Consider the following 19,397-nt stretch of genomic DNA (forward strand, 5'->3'; position numbering starts at 1 on the left):
ACATTCTTGGCTCTAACACCAGTTTTATCCTGACCTTAACCCAGAGAGCTTGTCCACACATTTCCAGGCTGCAATTCCTAAGCAGTCTTATCCCCAAACTGCCTGCTTTGAAGTCAAAAGAAACAACTAGCCTGCAGAACAGCCTATGTCAGGCCTGTCACACTCTGCTGTGTCACTGCTGCTTAGCACTGCTATGCTCTGGGGGATGACACCTTCATGGCCAATTTGCTGCCTGCTTTGAAATGACCAGGTTTCTTGTTAAGCACAAGGATGCTGCTGGCTGCCCACCTAGGTGGGAGCAGAAGATGAGACTCACTGGTGAGCCTCAGCAACACAAAGACAGAACAGAGTCTGATAAAATGCCAGTCCTATGAAGAGCAACAGATTTTTACTGAAGAAAAGGTTTTATTAAGGGCCATTGTTATAATAATAACATACCATATTGCTCTGATGCTCCAGGTCTCTGGGAGCATGATGATTTGAATAGAGTATCTGTCAAAACATCACTTCTGGATCAGGAGTCTACAGACTGTGATAGAGCAGAGCCTGCCCCTCAGGATGCAAGGCTGGCTACTGCTTCTTCTGTCCCTTCACTTTCTGTTTCTCCTTATCCATGGCAGCTGCTCGTGCCTTCAGACGACTCCAGTACTTAGGCTCTTCCAGTCCCAGCGGGCTCTGCTGCCTAATGAAGGGAGAGAAAGGGTGGTTAAAACAAAAATGTCCCTGACATTCCCCCGGTGCTCAGACAACTCCCCCAGGGGTGCCCGGGGCCCACTACAAATTAAGCAGTTCGACTTCTTGTGTCCAAAAAACCTCAGTGATTCCCTCACAAGAATCAACGCTGAAGTTTACTGCTCTTGACAGCAATGACCTCTGAATTACTTGTTGCCTGTAACCTCTGTAGACATAGGTCTCACTGCAGCTGTATTTGCACTGCTCTGGCTTCAGGTCTCAGTTCCCAGGGAGTAAAATAACTCTTCAGTACCCAGGGAGCAAGATATTCCTGGAGGTGGCGTCTCCCCAGTTTTTCTGGTATAAGGCAGACAAGAATCTCCAGCTTTATGAGAAGGAGGGACAGAACTGGTGGCTGGTAACATAGGAGTAATTTTTCTGCACTTAATTAGCCAGACAGCACTACAGGATTCACCCTGGAGACAAGGAATTAGGGAAGACTACCAGGTTGTGCTGTAAGATCATACCTGCACCCACCTGTTACGTTTCAAATTGGAGAATTAAGGCATAGTGAAAAGAAGATAAAAAACATTGACACGGATCTGGCTCCAGGTTCCCAAAGCAGTAATTCAAGGCGAAGGACCCAAAAAAGAGATGTCACAGTGCCATCTAGTGACGGCATCCATGCAATGCATCAGCTAAACTGCGAACTCGGTCCGAGAGTGATGGTCTCAAATCGAAGAACCTCCAAGACAAACCTACTTAAACATCAAATAAACCCGGGAGTGGAGGAGAGAAGAGAGGTATAAAGAGACCCCAGCTCTGCCTGGCTGTGGGATCAAAAGGAAAATGCAGACACTTAAGGATCATAATCCATAACAAGCTCACATGATCTGTGTTGCAGAAAAGCACATTAGAACCAGCAAGCTCTCTCCACCTGGAAAGACAAGCCTGTGCCAGGCATCCTGACTTACATTTGAAGCTGTTGTAGGAAGGAGAAAAGGAGAAGAGGAAAGGTTCTGGGAGGCTGTCAGGAATCCAGCTTCCTGAACATTAACCTCACCCAGACACAAATCTGTCACAGCACACAGAACAACCCAGAAGATCCAGGGTGAGACCTTGCACGAACCTCAGCAACACTAGGGGTTTTACAATAATGCAGGTGCACTTACCTCTCAGGTAGAAGGAGAAACTTACCTATCACGCAAGAAAACGTTACATCTCTCAAACCATGGTAGGTTCTGCAAGGATTTGTGAGGCAAATCTGGTTCCTTTGGGAAAGCCTCCTTCAGTGGGTTGAAATCAAAAAGGAAGATGGTGCTGTGACTGGCTTTGCTCTGTGCCAATTCATTGTCTTGCTGCTGCTCATCTCCTAGACAGAAATGAGCACAGTGAGCTGCTGCATCAGAAGTCATCCAATAAGAACTATCAAGGATCAGGACACAGCTGAATGCACCCAGAGATCGTGTATCTATGACCACTCCAAGGTCATAGATACCCACCTCGAAGCAGCAAGCAGGAATTTACACTATCCACTGTGAACACTGGCTGCCAGGGGGATGCTACAGCATGAGAAAGTGGAGTACTGAAGCAGTAAAGAGTCTGTGATGTGTCAGTGTTCATCAGGGACACTGTGCCATCCCAGGAGAAAATCAGGACCTGAAACAGCAAATTGACTCTTAGAAATAGATGTAAAAGAAGTGAAAAACATTTCCTGGAAAGGACATGGAATGATATTCAGAACTTTACATCCACAACTATGATGCTGGTTTTTTTGCCTGCCCCATAGTCATATGGCAACAGCAGATCAAGAGCAGGTCGTGCAGGGAACTTGAACTGAATTGCTGCACGTTGCGATTGGAAAAGGGCAACAGGGCACATTAGAAACGAACTAGATCCAGCCTTCTGCATGGCTGCTATGGTGAGTGGCTTTTAGTCCTTGTCTCTGCCTTTCTGAGGCCACTTGAAAGGTCTGGCTGGACTTGTGTTTGTAACTTCCTCACCATGATGCCCCCTCATATTTGACCCTGATGCCTGAAGCTTCATGGCTGAACCCTCTCCTCTTTCAGTTGGACCTGTCCGTGTGCAGAGGGCCTCGAGTGCCTCCCACCTCAGTGGTCAACTAGAGGGCACAGGTGCCAGGGAATACTGAGCAATGGAAGAGAAACCCTTTGACCATTGCCAGCTACATATAGACCTATAACTGGTGCAGGCAGCCTTCATGCTAAAAGTAACTGGAGGCTGGGAAAGGATGTGAGGGCAGAACCATATCTGATTGCTCTGTTCTTTATCTCCTAGGCACCCAGTTACAGTCATTACTGGAAACAAGATCCTATGTCAACTGGACATGTGTTCTCAGCCAGTTCTCAAGAGATCTGACAGTAATACTCACTGCACTGGGGAAGGCCAGGATGGGCACCACTGCACTGACAGTAAGATTTGGGTCTTCAGGCCTGTAAAAGAACAGGTTTATGTCACTGTTCCATGTACCTGGCAGATACTGAGAGGCTGTGATAAAGACAGTGGCAGTTTGTGGCACACTGGCTGGCATGAAGTTCCAGCCAAGCCCTCTCCCTATACAGACAAAGCCTGTCTCCTTCTGCATAGGAACCCCTATCCCTGTGCAAACCTGCCTAGGAACTACATTGGAGTTACAAATCTCCTGCCTGCCATGGAGGCATGGATCCAGAGTCTTCAGAGCAGCAGCTTCCCTTCTCCTCAAACCAAGGGGATAAGTGAACACAAAAATGATAGAAAGATGGCAACAAATGTTTATTTTGACTTTTAGGGGGAAGTTACTCTGTTAAGGGCAAAAAAGAGAAGAAAAAATTCCCCTGGGTACCTGACAGAGACAGAAATAGTTCAACACCAGCTCTGGAGCTGTGCTACAAGTACTTGTATTTTGGTGCACAGAATAGCTGAGAAACACCTCTAATTCTGGCATAATCACTGCACGAGCAAAACCACACTTGCTGATGACAGCAGCATGGCAGAGCCCTCTGGGTAAAAGCAGTAGAAAGTTCTTTACTCTACAGAAATCTGGGGCTCCCTGTTAGACCTGACCACTGTACCCAGGGCTTCTTTGGCTGGAGTGAGGTCTATCAGAGTCCACCTCACCTGTCTGCCAGGAGTGTGATGCTGGACTTCCCGGCCCAGGGTGCTTTCACCAAATAGTAAGAGCTGTCTGTACATAGCACAAGAAGCTGCACAATGGGACAGACAGGATCTGTACCAGGACAAGGTGTGTCATCACTGGCAGCTGCAGAACTCCGCAGAAAGTGGATACTACGGATGAAACGTTCCTCTAGAATGGCAGTTACAGACAGTGGGAATCCTGAGGAAGGAAAAGGAACTGGCAATTTATCCAAGGAAAGCTTAGCTTGGACTGTGGCCTGCTCAGAAGAAGCAGCCACCAGAACAAGCTTGATGGCAGAAGAAGATTCTTCCGCCAGGAGAAACCCTGCATCATGGTAGGATGACACTGGCACTGATGGCAGCCTGAACTGTGATGCCACAACAGTCTCAAAGATGACCTGAGAGTGCAGTGGCAAAGCAGTGACTGACACTGTCTCCCAGCCTCAGGGCAAGACCATTTTCAGTCCTCCCTGCAGCAGTTCCAGCCCCTGCAGTGCCATGGATGGGAATGGCTCTGCAAGGGCAAGGGAAATCACACTGTGCTGGTGACTTCTGGCCAAGCATCTGATGGACTACTGAATCCAAACTATTTACAGATTTGCTTGTGAACTCACTACCAGCCACTTGTTCATACTAAGCCAGAGCCTCAGGCTCCTAGGGAAGGGAGTAATTTATCCACAGTGATCCCAGTACACAGTCCCAAAGGGCAAGCTCACCTAGGTGTTTATCCCAAATAGTTATTGTTGCATCTTCACCTGCCAGTGCCAGGTACCTGGAGCAGGAACTGACAGCCGAGCATGCAATCGGAGCTGCACAAGGCCACACAACATCAGGTTTCAGATCAGAATCTAAACAGAATGACAAAGAGACACAACTGTAAGAAGGTGCAGAACATTCTCTCTCATGGTACTAGCATCCATTTTCCCAATAAAACATGCACCATTCTGCAGTCTCCTGCCAGAGTGTCTTCACTAAAAAGACTGTCAGCCTGTGCAACACAGAGCCCCACAATCCCAATGCCAGTCTAACCCAGAAGATATGAGTCAGCTCTCCTCCCAATTCCTCATTTCCCTGAATCACAAAGACCTGGCAGAATGACAGCCACTGGCCACAGAACACTCCTACTCCCCACAGAGTGCTCTGCTAGAGAAAGCAAGACTGTCTTACCCACTTGCTCATTGAGTGGATGATTAAGTAAGTACAAGCAGAAATTGTGGTTTCCACCCCAGTGCACACCAATGCCAGCTGGAACATCTGGTACAGAGAAGAGGACAACAAAAAGAGGAGACTTGAGACAAAGAAAGGAACAACCCAAGACAAAAAACATCATTAAAAAGCTCTCATTAGAGCATTCATGGTTTCCCTGATGGAAAATCTGCTCATACAGAAACTAAACCAGATAACCCCCCCCCTTTGTTTGTTATTTTTATCTTGCCTACGTGCCTCCAGTTTTTGGGTGTTTTTTGGGGGTAGTAGAGTTGTGGGCTTTTTTTAAACTATGGAGATAAGTTTTTTTTTTTACTCCATGCTGGTAACTGACTAACAAGTCTTAAGGCTGACAGTTTTACCCAGGCTTATGTCCTTGAAGGTGGAATTTATAGAGTGAACCCAAGCCAGAACCACTGAGCTCTAAGTGGAGCTCAACATCATGCAAACAATGTACTTCATAGATTAACAGCTTTTTCCCATTTGGATTACCTGGTTGTACTTCCATATCAGGTCCCACCTGTAGGACCTGGCTAGGCAGAAGGAAATGAAAGGTAGCATGTCTGAAAAAAAGGAAGAAATATATGTAAAAGAAGGCTTTTATAAGAGCACAGCACTGTGACAAGACCTGAAATGTCTGCAGCCCCCTGCCATGAAGCCTTGGGATGAAGGAGGCAAAGACAGAGGCTTCCATCTACACTTGCTGAGTGCCCTGTGTTGATGACTCATGGACTGAAATCCTGGTTGGTGCTCCCACTCACCTGGGGACCTCCTCCTTGATCACACCCTCAGCCTCCAGATACTCCCGGTACGTGCTACGGAAGATTCTTTCCTGCAGCTCCCACTGGAAATCCTTGATCAGGTGATTGTACCCCAAGCCAAGCATGTTGCCATCATCCACTTCCTTCAAGGCATCCAATGGGCTTTCAAAACTACTGCCTGGATTGAGAACACAAAGGGAAAAGGCACGACCCTGGAGGAGCAGACAGCATGGAGGCATTTTGACTATTCGTCCTTTGGGGTGGCATTGTCTTGAAGCAGGACACTGCAACTGCTGTGGGAATTTCCATATCACTAGTCCATTTTCCAGTATTTGAAGGCAGGGACTAGGGCAAGACTTCTGAGGACCCTGCTCACCTTGCCTTTCTGTGGCATTCTCCCAGCATAAAGTCTGTTCCCTCCACATCCTCAGTATTTTCCTATAAATCCAGAGTGATGAACTAGGGGTGCTGTCAGGGTCCAGGAAGCAAACTCCTCCCTCTCCAATGACACTGAAGCCAAGGGTATATGACACCCCCTTTGAGACACCCTGGAATATTTTGTGCTGACAAGGATGACACGTGAGATGGCCCAGTAGGAAACAACTCCCAGTACAGGATTACATGTAACTAGAAAGACAAGTCAGGAAGGGACCATGGAGCATGTTACTGAAACTTTCTGACCTGTTCTGTATTTATAAGGGCCATGATTCTTTTGCCACCTGAAACAGGCTGTAGGTTGCACACAGAGAATGAGTTCTGACCTGTAATGGGTTTGGGTGGCTTCACTGTCAGCAGCAGCACTGGGAGATCCAGCTTTGGACCATCTTGGTTTGCAGACACTGGAAAGTCCTGCAACGGAAAAGTGTTGAAAACTGCATTGTGCACTATACTGATGAGTTTTCAGCTGTTCATGGGAATCAAAAGCTTCCTAAAGAATGTGTATGCAAAGGTTGGCTGGCACTGTTTAGGAGATACTGGGTTTAGGCTCATTCTCCAGGCCAAAACACAGAAGCATCACTCCTTTCTCAACAACAGGGGACAACATTACAAAGGATGTCCTGTACAGACTCCTGGTTTTGTGCCATCTCTGAATTATTCTTGTTGCAGCACAGGCCTGTGTGAGTCACAGCAGTGCTCAGAAAATACAGGAGGGGAAAAAAGAAATTAAAAAAAGGAAAATAAGCAGGACTAAAGGTTGAGGGGTGCTAATGAAGACAAGAACCAGATTTTACTTCATAGAACCCAGGACTGGAAAAGGTGACTTATATGCTTAGCTGGAAATAGAAAATTGTAACAGGGGACCAGTACTGGCATGTGCCCACCATCACCACCCCACACACATTTAGACCTGGCTAAACAGAAAAGGTCGGCCTAAATAATCAACCATGTCTGAGAAGGAAGAGGCAGGAACTTGGGTAGTTTATATGGAATCAGCAAAGAGGGACTGCCTAGGTGTTTGCTTTTTGCTCAGCTAAGTTAAGGGGGATGTTTGCCCTAAAGGCAGGGCTGAGAAGCAGCTCCCTCTTAAATGTCCAGGAAAGTCTTTGCCAAAGGAAGAGGAAACAGTTAGGAGGCAGGTATCACAGGGGGTTAGCAGGAGGTGCTGGTCAGGACATGCCTTTGTGTTGAGAGGTGAAATTTAGCAGGGTGAAAGTGATAGAGGGGATGGTTATGCCCTGACTCAGCATTTAAAATTCCCCATAACAGCTCAGGATAGTCACTGAGGTCACTTACCATCTCTGCAGAACTGTCTTCATGCAGTTCCTGAGTTTCCTGCCCAAGAACCAGAGGTGACAGTGGTTAGTGCACACAGACAGAGATTCTCCCCTGCTCAGGTGGGTGAGGCTGTTACCCACCAGGCTCCTCATGTTAGGTAGTCTAAAACACAAACCCTGGCTCAGGGCCAGACTCCCCCAGGGAGGCATCCTGCCTGATTCCCACTCCACCTTCCCCCAGTAACATAAGAGAGAAGCCCTGTGGGAATACCCTTACACAGGGCCCTCTCAAATGGGGCAATACTGCTGGGAAATCAGCTGCCAGTTTCAGGGAGGGGCAGCAGGAACACTAACCCTGGGACCAAGGGAATCTCGTTGGAAAGCCTGTCTTGGGAGAGTAAACATGGCCCAATAACACAAAGGCCTTATGAAATGTGGGATGGGCAGCTGTAGTAGTTGTAGAGACACACACACCATCCCCTTGGGCCAACAGACTTGTTCAGCCTGTATCTTGCTGTCACTGTCTGCAGCAGCAAGGCTTGGGGAAAGACGTGTGGGCAAAAGGCTGTAAGGAAAAGTAGCACAGTGGGAGATGGAACTGTTTTGTACCGCAGATGTACGGCTTGGCCTCCTCTCACTGCAAGCCAGCCCTGCTGCAGCTTCTGAGTTCTCTTCCATCTCCCTCAGCCAGGAATCCTTAGGCAATTGGTAGATCTCCAGCCAAGCTTTTGTACTGTCTGCATTGGGAAACCATGTTGAGCAATTAGAAATGAGGAGAAAAGGTCTTTCAAGCAAGCAGCCTCTGTTATCATGTATTTTTTGAATATAAAATCTCTGAACTCCATGCAGTCCACCTCTCCTCCCACTGAAGGCCTGACATGCTGGACTGAGACTCACATCTCAGCCTCCAGCTCAAGTCCTTGAGGTCCCATACCCACCAAAGAAATTCCATGAAGCTACTCGGTCAAGAATTTGACCTGTAGCCTCTGAGTAGCAGAGTAGAAAGTAGAAAGTGAGACGTGGTCTCACATTAGTTCTCTGTGGATGCTACATATCTCATACTCAGCATGTGTCCAGGCAGATTCCACCAAACGTGGGTCCAGAAAACCTGCCTGCAGTGGATTCACTAAGACAACTGCCATGAAACAGAAGAATGTTGTAGCAAGGAGTTTCTTGTCAAGTTTTTAGAAATTCTCCATGCTGTCTGACTTTTGTCTACAGAGAAAATTCTTCGGTCTACCTATTCCCAGTGTAAAAGTGAGCCATGGCAAAACAGAGGAAAAACTGAGTTTGGGACTCCTGGAGAGGAGGGGGAAATCTGCTTTCACTGAGCCTTCTGGGAGCTGGGAACTGCACTGACTGGTTCCAGACAGCTCACTTTTAGGATCAGTCCTGGTCCCCATCAAGCCTTTTAGAGAGGACAAGGAGTGGTAGGAGCAGCTCTCTAAGCTGGAGGAGGGGCTGGGAGGGTTATAACAGGATCCCTGTGTACCCAGAACATTTGCAGCATTTTAAAAGCATTGCTGCTGGCCCTTCTGCTGTGTGACAGAACACAGCAGTTGTCACCCAACACACCATGTTTCTGCACTTGCCTTGCAGCAGGACTCCTGCGTAATCACCGCCCGGGGACAGCACCACCTCCACACAAGTGCTTCTCTTGCTGATATCCCCCTGCCAAAGGAAAACAGGCTGGCATCAAAGCAGGATCATTGATTCAGAGAGCTCCACGGCCTTTACGCAGCTCTCAACAGGCTGAAGGCCAGGCAGATTGTTGGAAGAATGGGAATAAATATTGGACAGCACTCTTGGAGTGCTGCCACCCGTGGCAGAAATTCCTGATGGCAATTAGTACTCCTCATGATTGATTACTTACCAGCCTGTGCCCAGGGTCTATGGAATTAACTCAGTACTTACCACTTCATTTAGGGCTTTAACGAGCAGGAAGCTTTCCTTATGAAAGCAGAAGAGCCAGACAAGCCCTGGAATAGAAATACAGAAGTAGCAGGAGGAGGAGGAGAAAAGTGAACAGATGGTAGCCATGGTTTTGGGAGATGGTTGTTACAACATGTGCAGGAGAGTGAACAGGACTACGTTTTTTTCCTGGGCTCAAGGAACAATATCCCACTGTTTCCAGCACTAAACTTTTGCTGGCTTCCTTATGCCATCACCAGCAAACATTTGATTGTGCATGGAGATGGTTAAGCCAGTTTGAAAAGTATCTCCACCAGAACTGATAGGTTTCAGTTGAACCAACAAACTAATCTCTTTCCCACAGGGAAATTACAGGTGCAGAAACAGTCGTGGGCAGGAGGTCATACCAAGCAGTGGCTCTTTCTGTCCAGTCCGAGGTGTTCCTAAAATTTGCTGTGCTTCACCCTCAGCTCTGCACCCACCTCTCCTGCTCCAGAGAGGACATCAAACCCACACCCTGTGCTAATCACAAGGCCCTAGGGCCACTCTGTCACCCTACAACCTGATAGGTATCTAACGCCCTCTTTGCAGGGCTTTCTAGGAAACCTGTCAGCCACCCTAATGTTCCTCCTGATTTAGCACTCTTCCATAATGCAGCTGCCTATTCAGCTCCAGAGCACAGTTATCCCTGGCTAGGGCAAGGAAATCCATGTCACACTAACCCATTTCATCCACAGCAAGCAGGACATGGCTCTCATTCCCCAAATCTGAGGCATGGAGGGCACAGATCTCTGTCTTGACTGCATCCCAAGCACAGATTTCCTTACAGTCACATGTGCTGAAGGCAGCCAGACCCACAGACACACCAACGAAGATGTATTTTCCAGACACTGCAAGGCAATTGGCTCTTCCAGTCACCTACCAAGAAAGGGAAAACATGAGTGTAGTACCTGACTGCCTTCCCAGAGGAAGATACATCAGCCATGCTAACGATATACTCACGGCCTTTCACCAACAGAAAATGATGATTTATTCCACAAGGGAAAAATTTTGACATGTGCTTTCATGAGAAGAGCAGGGGAGCATCAGAGAGCAGGCTCTCATCTCTGTCACAGATTGTTTTGTGTTGGGAATGAGAAAGTTTGTTTCCACCTTTCCCCTTCCCATAAACAGGAGGGGCTTTAAAGGCCAAGAGCTCAGGAGCACTCAGCCTTCCCACTGCTAACACAGAGCTGTGCTGAACCCCTCCAGGCAGCTGCAGCACACAAGTGTATCCTCCAGGATTCTCTACATAATGATGGAGAAGGCAGCACTGCCCTTCTGCTCACAGTGCTCCCATTGGAGTATTCACCACAGCACAGAGCTGAGCTTGCCCATTTATGTGCTCCTGGCTAATTACCTTCTCCTCAGGAGACAAGGGTGGAGCCAGCCTGGGAAGCACAAGGTGAATTTAGTGTTTAATATCGGCTTCTCTCTTTTCAGAGAGCTGTGATAGACGAGTGGGAAGCAGAACCTGCCAGACAAGCTTAGAAGCTGCAGGCTTTTAAAGTGAACTAGTGAGATGGTGGCAGATCCTGAGGAAGGTCATGAACAGAAGAATGTAAAATCAACTGAAGGGATATTCTTCAGGAAAGCTGCTACAGTGGTTAATGCTGTCTCTGGTGTGGGGGGCTCTGTACCTGGAATTCAGCTGTAGGAGAGCATTTTGTGGGCTGGACCTTCCGTTTTTGTGCTTCTCGGAGCATTTCCCTTCTCTCAATGATTTCCATAGCACTCTCAAAGACCTCCATCACCACTTTGTTGATCATCCTGAAGGGCTGAGGCAACTCATCGCACTTCCGATCAGGATCTTGCAGGAAGAAATCTTCCTCATCATCCTTCGGCCAGTCCTTTTCAGATGGTGGGGGAATCTCCAGGGGATGCCTCCGGATATTCGCAGCCATGGCTCTGCCCTTCCAGGTGCAAAGCACACCACAGATGCAGGAATCACCCTGGGTGCAGAAGAATGAAGAGTCCTGCAATATCTACTTTAATGAGGTAATGGGGGAAAAGATGATTAATAATCTCTAAGGGGGAGTTCCTTTCAGTACTGGTAGCCAGAGCAACCCTGTTCTGTACAGCTCGTTTCTGCTCGTATCCCCTCTGTTACCCAGGGGTTTTGTCCTGCTCTCGGAATATCAGTCACACAGGAATCTACAGGCTGCCTGTGGGGAAAAGGGAGCCTAAAAAACTTCGGCACGAGTTTGTATAAAAATGATGACAAAGCTTCAGAAATATTAGCTTGAATTAATAGACTTATTCGGCCTGGGAAAAAAAAAACCGACAATTAACTTGGAAGAGCAGGTGTTTCCACTGGAAGTTATAAACTTCATTTCCAAGCCATTGGATGCTTCATAAGCTTCACCCCCACCGCCGTCACCGCACACATCGGCCTGACCTCGGAGTGGGGCCGGAGGCCGAGGGTCCGGGCCGTGCTCCTCCAGCTTTCCCGGCGGGACTCGCCGCAGGAGCCGCCGGCGGCTCCCGGGTGGGGGAAGCCTTTAGCGGTGACACCGTCGCGGCCCCGCTGTTGACGGTCGCCGTGGTAACGGCGCGTCGCTGCCGTGGCCCGGCCGGGAACGCGGCCCCGCAGCTCCCGCGTTCCCGCGGCGGGGCGGGGCCCGGGCGCAGCGGGGCGGAGCGGCCGCTGCCCCCGCGCAGCTCCTGCGGTGCCGCCGGGCCATGGAGGGGTTCGTGGGCTTCACCAACCGCTGCCAGGGCCGCGACCAGCTCTTCCGGTGAGTGCGAGCATAGGCTGCCTCTCTCTGCCCCCCGGGTGGGGCGGGCCCCGGCTCCGGCCCCCCGCCCATCCCGCCCCTCGGCCCCGGCCCCGGCCCCGCACACGCACACGCACACGCACACGCACCTGCCCCGGCACTGCGGGGGGACCCTGGGATCGGGCTTTAGGCTCGGACATTAAGCTTTACTCTGTCCAGTTCTGGGCTCCTCAGTACAAGAGACAAGGAGCTGCTGGAGGTGGTCCAGCGGAGGCCGCAAAGATGGTGAGGGGTCCGGAGCATCCCTGTTCTGAGGAGAGGCTGAGGGAGCTGGGCCTGGTTAGTCTGGAGAAGACTGAGAGAGGATCTCGTTAATGTGTACAGATGTCTCAAAGGGGTGTCAGAGGATGGTGTCAGACTCTTTTCGGTGGTGCCCAGCGACAGGACAAGGAGCAAAGGCCATAAACCAAAGCACAAAAAGTTTCACCTCAACATGAGGAAGAACTTGTTTCGACTGAGGGTGGCAGAGCACTGGAACAGCTGCCCAGGGAGGTCATGGAGTCTCCCTCTCTGGAGACGTTCCAAACCCACGTGGACATGTTCCTCTGTCACCTGCTCTAAGTGACCCCGCCTGGCAGGGGGGTTGGACTGGGTGATCTCCAGAGGTCCCTTCCAACCTTAAATCTGTGTTTCTGTGAAATAAACACACCCTGCTGCTGCCATCCCATGATTGTCCATGTCTCACCTGTGTCCCCTTCTCGTTTTTTCCCTTCCAGAGCCACTCAGTACACATGCATGTTGCTTAGCTATTTAATAAAGAATAAGGCTGATAAAAAGAAGCTGGTAATGAAACTCAAGCAGTTGGAATCTAGCATGAGCTCTGGCCGGAAAAGTAAGTACCTGCTGTCTAGAGGTTTAAAACCTTCTTTACTTGCTCCTTCCAGCAAAACAGCTCCTGGCCTTGTGTTTTCTGTAGTTAACCACAAAACTCTTTTAGTATATTTACAAAGTTGTCAACAGGCCTTATCCCTGCCATGGCTTGCCAGGCTGGGTACGGCCAAATAGACACTTCTTTTTTCCTCAGCCTCCTCTCCAACTGGGCAGTCAGAATTTTGCTGAAAGAACGAGAGTAACAAAAGTTAACAGTCAGTTTGCTGCAGAGGTGGAGTTGTCATCTCTGTTCAAGGACAGACCAGAGTTACAAGGCAAGGCTGTCCAACTGTGTGCTCATTAGTCCTTCCAGCTGATGGGCTGAGACAACCCAGAGTTAAAGATCATCATCCCAATAAAATCAGCTCTGAAGGACCATCCTTCAATATGGCTTTTTATATATAATTTTTTTTTATGTCCTACTTCACATATTAATTTTCTCTAGCATTTATACTCTACTAAATCACCTACCCTCCATGCTTTCCTCACAGTCTGTTTGCATCACTCCATTCTGTGTCAGGGCTGCATCCACGATGGTTACGCTGTTGCTGTAGTTGTATCACTTGCTTTCGGGCTGATCTTACACCTACTTACCAGTTGCTCAATTCTGGAACAGCTGCAACGCATGAAGCAAATATTCTAATTTAATGTGTTGCCATGGGTTTGTTTATTATTCCAGTTTGCTCCAGAGTATGGCATTTTCTAGTGGAGAGGCCAGCTGGTTTACCAACAGAGCCATAATTCTCTTGCTTCTTCTAAACAAATCACTAATAGACATCAGGCCTAAACTCAGGGCTCTGGTAGTTCCACCAAGCTCAGGTGCTGCCAACATCTGTCACTGTGACAGTGCAGCAGGGTGTAAAAAGTGTTTTGCATAATATTGTATTAACATTCACGGGGACATGCCACAGGTGAACTCAGGTATGCCATATATTGTAGCTTGAAATGGAATACACTGTTCCACACAGTTTGCAGGGAACTATGTGTCTCTGACAAATTCATGGGAGGGATTTGTGCTCAGCATGTGAATCACCAGCTTTCGCAAATGCTTAGGAAAACTGAAGCTCCTGGTTGCAATAGGATTAATGCAGCAACATCTCGTGTCCACAGAGTTAGGTGAAATCCAGTGAAATGTACAGCTAAGATTAGAGGCTCTGTTTGTGTCCCCTTATTGCTGATGGTGACTCCTGCAGACCCAAGGGTGACACTGGTCCAGAGGACACCCAGGTGCTGAGAACAGAGTGGCAGGAGGAGCTGCAAGTCTGACTATTGACAAAATACGTGTGTAGGTCCTGGGCTCATGATGTTCACACAGAATTGAGATGTTTAGACCCCATTCCTCACTAATACCAGCAAGCACTTAAGCATACAAACACCCAAAGCCCTCTAAGTTTTTTTTAAGCACATGTGGACAGTGACAGGCCGTGTTGTCCTGCATAAGACCAGGCCATGCTAACCTTTGTGGGGTTTCTTGCAGTGTTCAGACTGGGCAACATGGTACACGCCTTGGTGGCAGCCAGGAAAACTGCAGAGCTGCCAGATGTGGTTCCTCGTTTCTGCCTCACAGCCTCCAACCTGACCCGTGCCCTGTACTTCGTGTGCGACGCCGTGCTCTGGGTGAGGAGCGTCGGGCTCCAGCCCGACATTGACAAGCCCAAGTGGAGCAATTGGGCCACCAAGTGCTACTACTACTCAGTCCTGCTGAATCTAGCCAGGGACTGGTATGAGATCTCCCAGAGGCTGGAACAAGCTGCACAGGAAGAAAAGGCAAAGGAGAATTCCTGCTGGGACAAACACAACGGGGAGCTAAACTGTGTGAAATGTGGTGGTTCGCGCGGTTTTCTCCTCCTGCTCTTTCAGATCCTGAAAAGAAATCCTCCTTTGCTGCTGGACTTGGTGAAGAACCTCTGTGATCTCTCAGGCCCTTTGGATACACTGGGAATCTACAAGACCAACCCAGGAGTGATTGGTTTCTGCGGTGTCCTCTCCTCCCTGGTGGGGATCCTCACATTAGCAAGCCCACATCTGAAGCTTTAACAGTGACATAAAAGGAGCTGCATAGTATGAGGCTGCAGCTTTGATCCTCTGATAGATTTTTATCTTCATATGGCACTTTCAAATGAACCTGTCTTACAATAACCTCAAGATTAATTCTGTCCTTTGAATAAGTGAATTCTACCCTTCTTCCTTCCCTGTGCCTTTGCAGATGAGTTTGGTGCCATTACACACCCCCTGATGGAGTGGAGATAGGAAAAGGCAGAGTAATATTTCACCAGCAGAAACAAGACTTGGAACATGGCTGCTAGATAAGGAAATATTCCTTTATTTTAATACAGGGTTGTGAAATAGCTGCATAGGCAACTGTCATAGGTACATGACTGATGACTAATCATGTTTACACTGGAAAGCTGCAATTCACTAATTCAAGATTTCTACAGTCAGATTGTCTGTACTGGGCTCAGGCAAGTTAGGAGCTGCTGTTAAAATGGCCTGAAGTCAAGGATGAGTGTTTTGATGGGTTTGGGTTGATGGATCCTGTTTCCTGCAGGCAGTGGTCTGGGTGCAGTGTGATGGTAACTGAAGAGTGGTATGATCTGACCTTCGATGATCTCTGTGGTGTGCACTGGTGGTGCTGGAGCTGTAGTCTAGTGAGTGCCAACTTGTGTCCCAAGAAATCAGCACTTTCTTCTTTTCCTTTGATACTGTGAGCCAAGGACCATTGGCCAGTGACTCTGACTCCTCCAGCAGGTCATGGCTGAGGGTTTTGGTGAAGGACAGTGTGTAGAGAAGCTCATTTGATTGTTGGTGATGCCATGATTTCTAGGGAACTGGGTTTCCAAAACTGTGAATCTGAAACCACTCATGAACACTAAACCTCCCATTACACAAGCACCTGAACTTCCAAACCACTGTGACTGCAAGTGCAACAATTTTCCATTAATTGTGTTGTGATAAGGAGCTTATTTTGCAGTTTTAATTTTACATGAAAAATTCCAGTATAATGAGGAGTTTGGAACCTGCAGTTAAGGAGAGAAGCCTGGCTCAGAGCTAGTTGACTCAGACAGACTGCAAGGGTGTGTTTCTAATTGTGTAAGCTCCCAGAGGGAAGGGAATGGAGCTAGTCACGATAATATCTGGATCCCCTGTGAGAAAAGCTTCTTACTGAATTTGGGCATTTATGGTTTAGATTTTCCTATCTGGTCCTCCCTATCCTCCCTGTTCATGACCACAAGATTTCTTGTGTGTTCCCTTGCTGGCTGAATGGGTTTTACCATTTGAAAATGCCTCATATTTGCCCTGCAGGTGCATTATTGTTCATCACTGACCTCACTGGGAATGATGCCTGGCAGTACAATTAGGTTAAAAGAGAAATGCTGTGTCCAGCTGTCTAACATGGCATACAGTCTTTGCTGCTCCTGACTTTGCAGAGTACCAGTTTTGACACCATCTGAGAAAAAATGCACATTATATAGGAGATAAAATTAACATTTTTCTTCATCAGAGTGAGGCCTGTGTGTTCTGCTACTTTCTGGTGTAAGAACTCCTTGTTTAATCTATCAGGAGATGTGAACAGACACTCTTACCTGGACCAAAGTGTTCTCTTATTATTTCTGATGCTATCTGAAAACAGAAATTAAAAGATGCTGGTCTCTTTTATTAAAAGGCAAAGGTTATGGAATTAAGTAGGCAGGTAAGGCAGTGCCCCAGTTTACCTTAAGTCATTGTGGCTGGGCTTGGAATTACTTCCAGTTTGAATATGAAGTGTTAGCCTGCCAGTGAAGTGTTTGAAAAGAAAGAGGTTGCTGGGCAGGATAATTAAGTGTTCTTGAAGACCAGATGTGGCCTGCAGCAGCTCTTCTTTTTAATATGGAAATGAATAGCATTAAAAGTAGAGCATACTGGCAGTTCAGACCATAATGGAGCATTGTGCATGGGATATATTGTATTCAAGGGCTTCCTCTCCTTTATAACAATGGATTTTTTTTTGTTTCATTCTCCGTTTGCCTTTGATCTCCTGGCAATATGGAGCCCATCCCTGCCTTGGTCAGATTTGATCATTATCCCAGTGTGTAGGAACCCCTGGAAGGAAGGAAGAGAAGTCTTGATTATCTGACAGTGGAGGTTTGGCCACCTTTTGTCTACAAAATTCCATCTTCTTGCAAAAAAAAAAGTGTTTTCAATCCCACCCAGGAGAGCTCTCAGATGCAAAATACTTCACAAAATACTTGTGTGTGAACTGCTTTCTCTTCCTCTCTTTTACTTTGCAGGGAAAGGGAAAGGTGTTGATAGTGATGTAGCCCCTGTGCCCTGCAGAGAAGGGTGGGGTTTTCCCTGTGCAGGCAAACACTGTGCAAAGCCATAAGCCAGGCTTTGATGTTTCTCCTGTAGGTACTGGCATGGATTAGCAAGTACAGCCTTAATGTGGGAGGGGGGGGGGAGCTTTCAGCCTGTCTGAGCCTTACCTGTCCCATTCTACATGATGCATGCTGAAACATACAGGAGTAGCTCTGTTTACTGGATGTTAAGCACTAATATTTGCCTTCTGCTCCCCAGCTGGAGGCTGGTGATTTAAGGTACCTTAATGTAATGTGACTGAAGCCATAGAATCATGATCATATGGAGAAAATCCTTTTAGTGCCTTTTTTTTGTATCTGTTTCTAATACAGCAGTTGAAATAAGGACAAGATGTTTGAACACAAGCAATAAACTGCAATGAGTGTTGAGACCATGTCTGTGTGTGTAATTTGGTGATATAAAGATACGCTGAAGGAGGGAGGATTCCTCCCACCTCCGAATTTTGTGGTGATACTGTTGAAGAAACATTGTCTCTGGTTGGGTTCTAGAGCTTTCCTTCTGCAGTAGCCAAGTGGCAGCCAGATTCATCTGGCTAATTTACAATCCCTATTTCAGCTGCAAAAATATGATTACCAGATAAAACTGCATCTGTGGAATGCCCTGAAGCAAAGTGACATTTTGGGATTTGCCATCAGCTGCCCTTGAGTACCAGCAGTGAGGGTGAGGGTTGGAACCTTGTGCCCAGCGTAGGCAAGCTGTGGTGAAAGGAATGGGTGCACCTGCATTTTCAGTATCTTATAAACAGCTTTTCATTTGGATGGTCATAATTTAATGATAAATGCCAGTTCAGGGCACGGAGCAAAGGGTAACATCTCCAGCAGAGATGGCAAGGGGTGGAGCCAGGATAACGATTAAACTGAGTTTACTGTTAGCTCCTATCCCCTGTAGTAAGGGCCTCACGACCTTGGAAGCTCCAAAATGTCAGCTCCTGAACAATGTATAAAGCATTGCATTCAGCAATGTTTTAGCAAGAGTTTCCTCCTGGATTAGTGGCCTTATACACATTTTGTAATGGAAACAGCTAGCAGGAGAATGGTCATCTTCTGCTTACAGACAAGGCCTTCCTTGTTAACACTGTGCTTGGCATGATATTTCAAGGAATTCCAAAGGATCCCCAGGTGAGTGGCAGGAATGATCAAATGTTAAAAACCAACAGTTCCAGGGAGACACCAAATGAACCAGTTCTGTAGAGGAAGGGTGACTAGGGGAGGGTGTGTGAGGTCTTCAAGTGTCTAAAAGGTTTTCTGCCTAGAGAAAGGCAATAATTTGGTCTCTAAATCCATCCAGGAGGTAACATGATTATATTGCAACAAAGAATTAAATCACACTTAATTTTTGAACTGCAAGTAAAATAAAAGTCTAAATAGATTGCCCTGGAAAGCAGTGCTTAAAAAAAAAACTGGACAGGCATCTGTCAGCAGTGGTTATGGGGTTGCTGATCCTGCATGGAAATGGAGTTACCTCCCCAGCCCCCTCCCAGACCAAAGTGTAGAGAAGTCTTGCTGGGCTTTGGGGATATGGCTTATCCCCTCACCGTGGTATGTTAATGGTACAGAGGAGACTGCAGAGGCAAGGGTGTGAAACTGCTTCCCTGCACCCCACAGATCCACAGAACTCTAAATGTTGCCTGCAGGGACACAGGAAGCATTTCTGGTGTGAGCTGGAGCGGTGGGGTGGTGGAGGCCGTGGTACCTTTTCACTGCAGAGCCTGGGGCTGGCACAGCCTTTGCCCCAGAGGAAGGGGAGGGACTGATCGAAAGCGTTAGTAGGGCAAAGGCTGTGTTTTCAGTTGATCCTGACTCCAGCCAGGGCAGAGAGGAGGTTGGCATGCCCCCTGCACTTTTAGCCAGGCCAGCAGGGCTGGAAAAAGTCTCAGTGCCAAGAGAGCAAACTTTTGAGCAGGCTGATGCCCTTTGTCCCGCTGTCTGGAGGGCAGGGACTCACCTCAGCGCTGA

The 19,397-nt window shown here is 47.8% G+C and overlaps 2 protein-coding genes and 1 long non-coding RNA gene across 4 annotated transcripts; 2 read left to right on the forward strand and 1 right to left on the reverse strand.

Annotated features, from left to right (window-relative positions):
- Positions 1–381: 381 nt before the first annotated feature.
- Positions 382–11,970, reverse strand: WDR93 (WD repeat domain 93). 2 transcript variants are annotated; one of them, XM_064668988.1, is made up of 17 exons: positions 11,838–11,970; positions 11,080–11,391; positions 10,123–10,318; positions 9,404–9,468; positions 9,078–9,160; positions 8,099–8,222; positions 7,509–7,547; positions 6,536–6,623; positions 5,775–5,952; positions 5,506–5,576; positions 4,975–5,061; positions 4,524–4,655; positions 3,790–4,006; positions 3,065–3,125; positions 2,175–2,331; positions 1,870–2,044; positions 382–682 (listed from the first exon to the last, which is right to left on the reverse strand). In XM_064668988.1, the coding sequence occupies exons 2-17, from the start codon at positions 11,341–11,343 to the stop codon at positions 571–573; spliced, it is 2,049 nt and encodes a 682-aa protein (XP_064525058.1). In that variant the 5' UTR covers positions 11,344–11,391; positions 11,838–11,970; the 3' UTR covers positions 382–570. The 2 variants fall into 2 exon arrangements, with proteins under 2 accessions (XP_064525058.1, XP_064525059.1); XM_064668989.1 differs by lacking the exon at positions 11,838–11,970 and adding an exon at positions 11,732–11,749.
- A 75-nt stretch (positions 11,971–12,045) lies between these two features.
- Positions 12,046–17,810, forward strand: PEX11A (peroxisomal biogenesis factor 11 alpha). Its single transcript, XM_064668994.1, has 3 exons — positions 12,046–12,177; positions 12,933–13,048; positions 14,564–17,810. The coding sequence occupies exons 1-3, from the start codon at positions 12,122–12,124 to the stop codon at positions 15,121–15,123; spliced, it is 732 nt and encodes a 243-aa protein (XP_064525064.1). The 5' UTR covers positions 12,046–12,121; the 3' UTR covers positions 15,124–17,810.
- On the forward strand, positions 12,184–12,881 carry LOC135420973 (uncharacterized). Its single transcript, XR_010433797.1, has 2 exons — positions 12,184–12,441; positions 12,541–12,881. It is a non-coding gene; the product is annotated as an uncharacterized LOC135420973 (long non-coding RNA).
- Positions 17,811–19,397: the final 1,587 nt, after the last annotated feature.

The sequence above is a fragment of the Pseudopipra pipra genome, chromosome 12, assembly GCF_036250125.1.
Source record: "Pseudopipra pipra isolate bDixPip1 chromosome 12, bDixPip1.hap1, whole genome shotgun sequence".
NCBI classification, from domain to species: Eukaryota; Metazoa; Chordata; class Aves; order Passeriformes; family Pipridae; genus Pseudopipra; species Pseudopipra pipra.

Excerpts from the sequence above, each read along its gene's own strand:
- WDR93 (XM_064668988.1), bottom strand. The coding sequence starts at position 11,343 with ATGGCTGCGAATATCCGGAGGCATCCCCTGGAGATTCCCCCACCATCT. Across the intron at positions 10,319-11,079 it reads CTCCTACAGCTGAATTCCAG|GTGACTGGAAGAGCCAATTG; the intron begins GTACAGAGCCCC and ends CTTTCTTGGTAG. Across the intron at positions 3,126-3,789 it reads ATCACACTCCTGGCAGACAG|GCCTGAAGACCCAAATCTTA; the intron begins GTGAGGTGGACT and ends GTTCTTTTACAG.
- PEX11A (XM_064668994.1), top strand. The coding sequence starts at position 12,122 with ATGGAGGGGTTCGTGGGCTTCACCAACCGCTGCCAGGGCCGCGACCAG. Across the intron at positions 12,178-12,932 it reads GGCCGCGACCAGCTCTTCCG|AGCCACTCAGTACACATGCA; the intron begins GTGAGTGCGAGC and ends TTTCCCTTCCAG. Across the intron at positions 13,049-14,563 it reads CATGAGCTCTGGCCGGAAAA|TGTTCAGACTGGGCAACATG; the intron begins GTAAGTACCTGC and ends GGTTTCTTGCAG.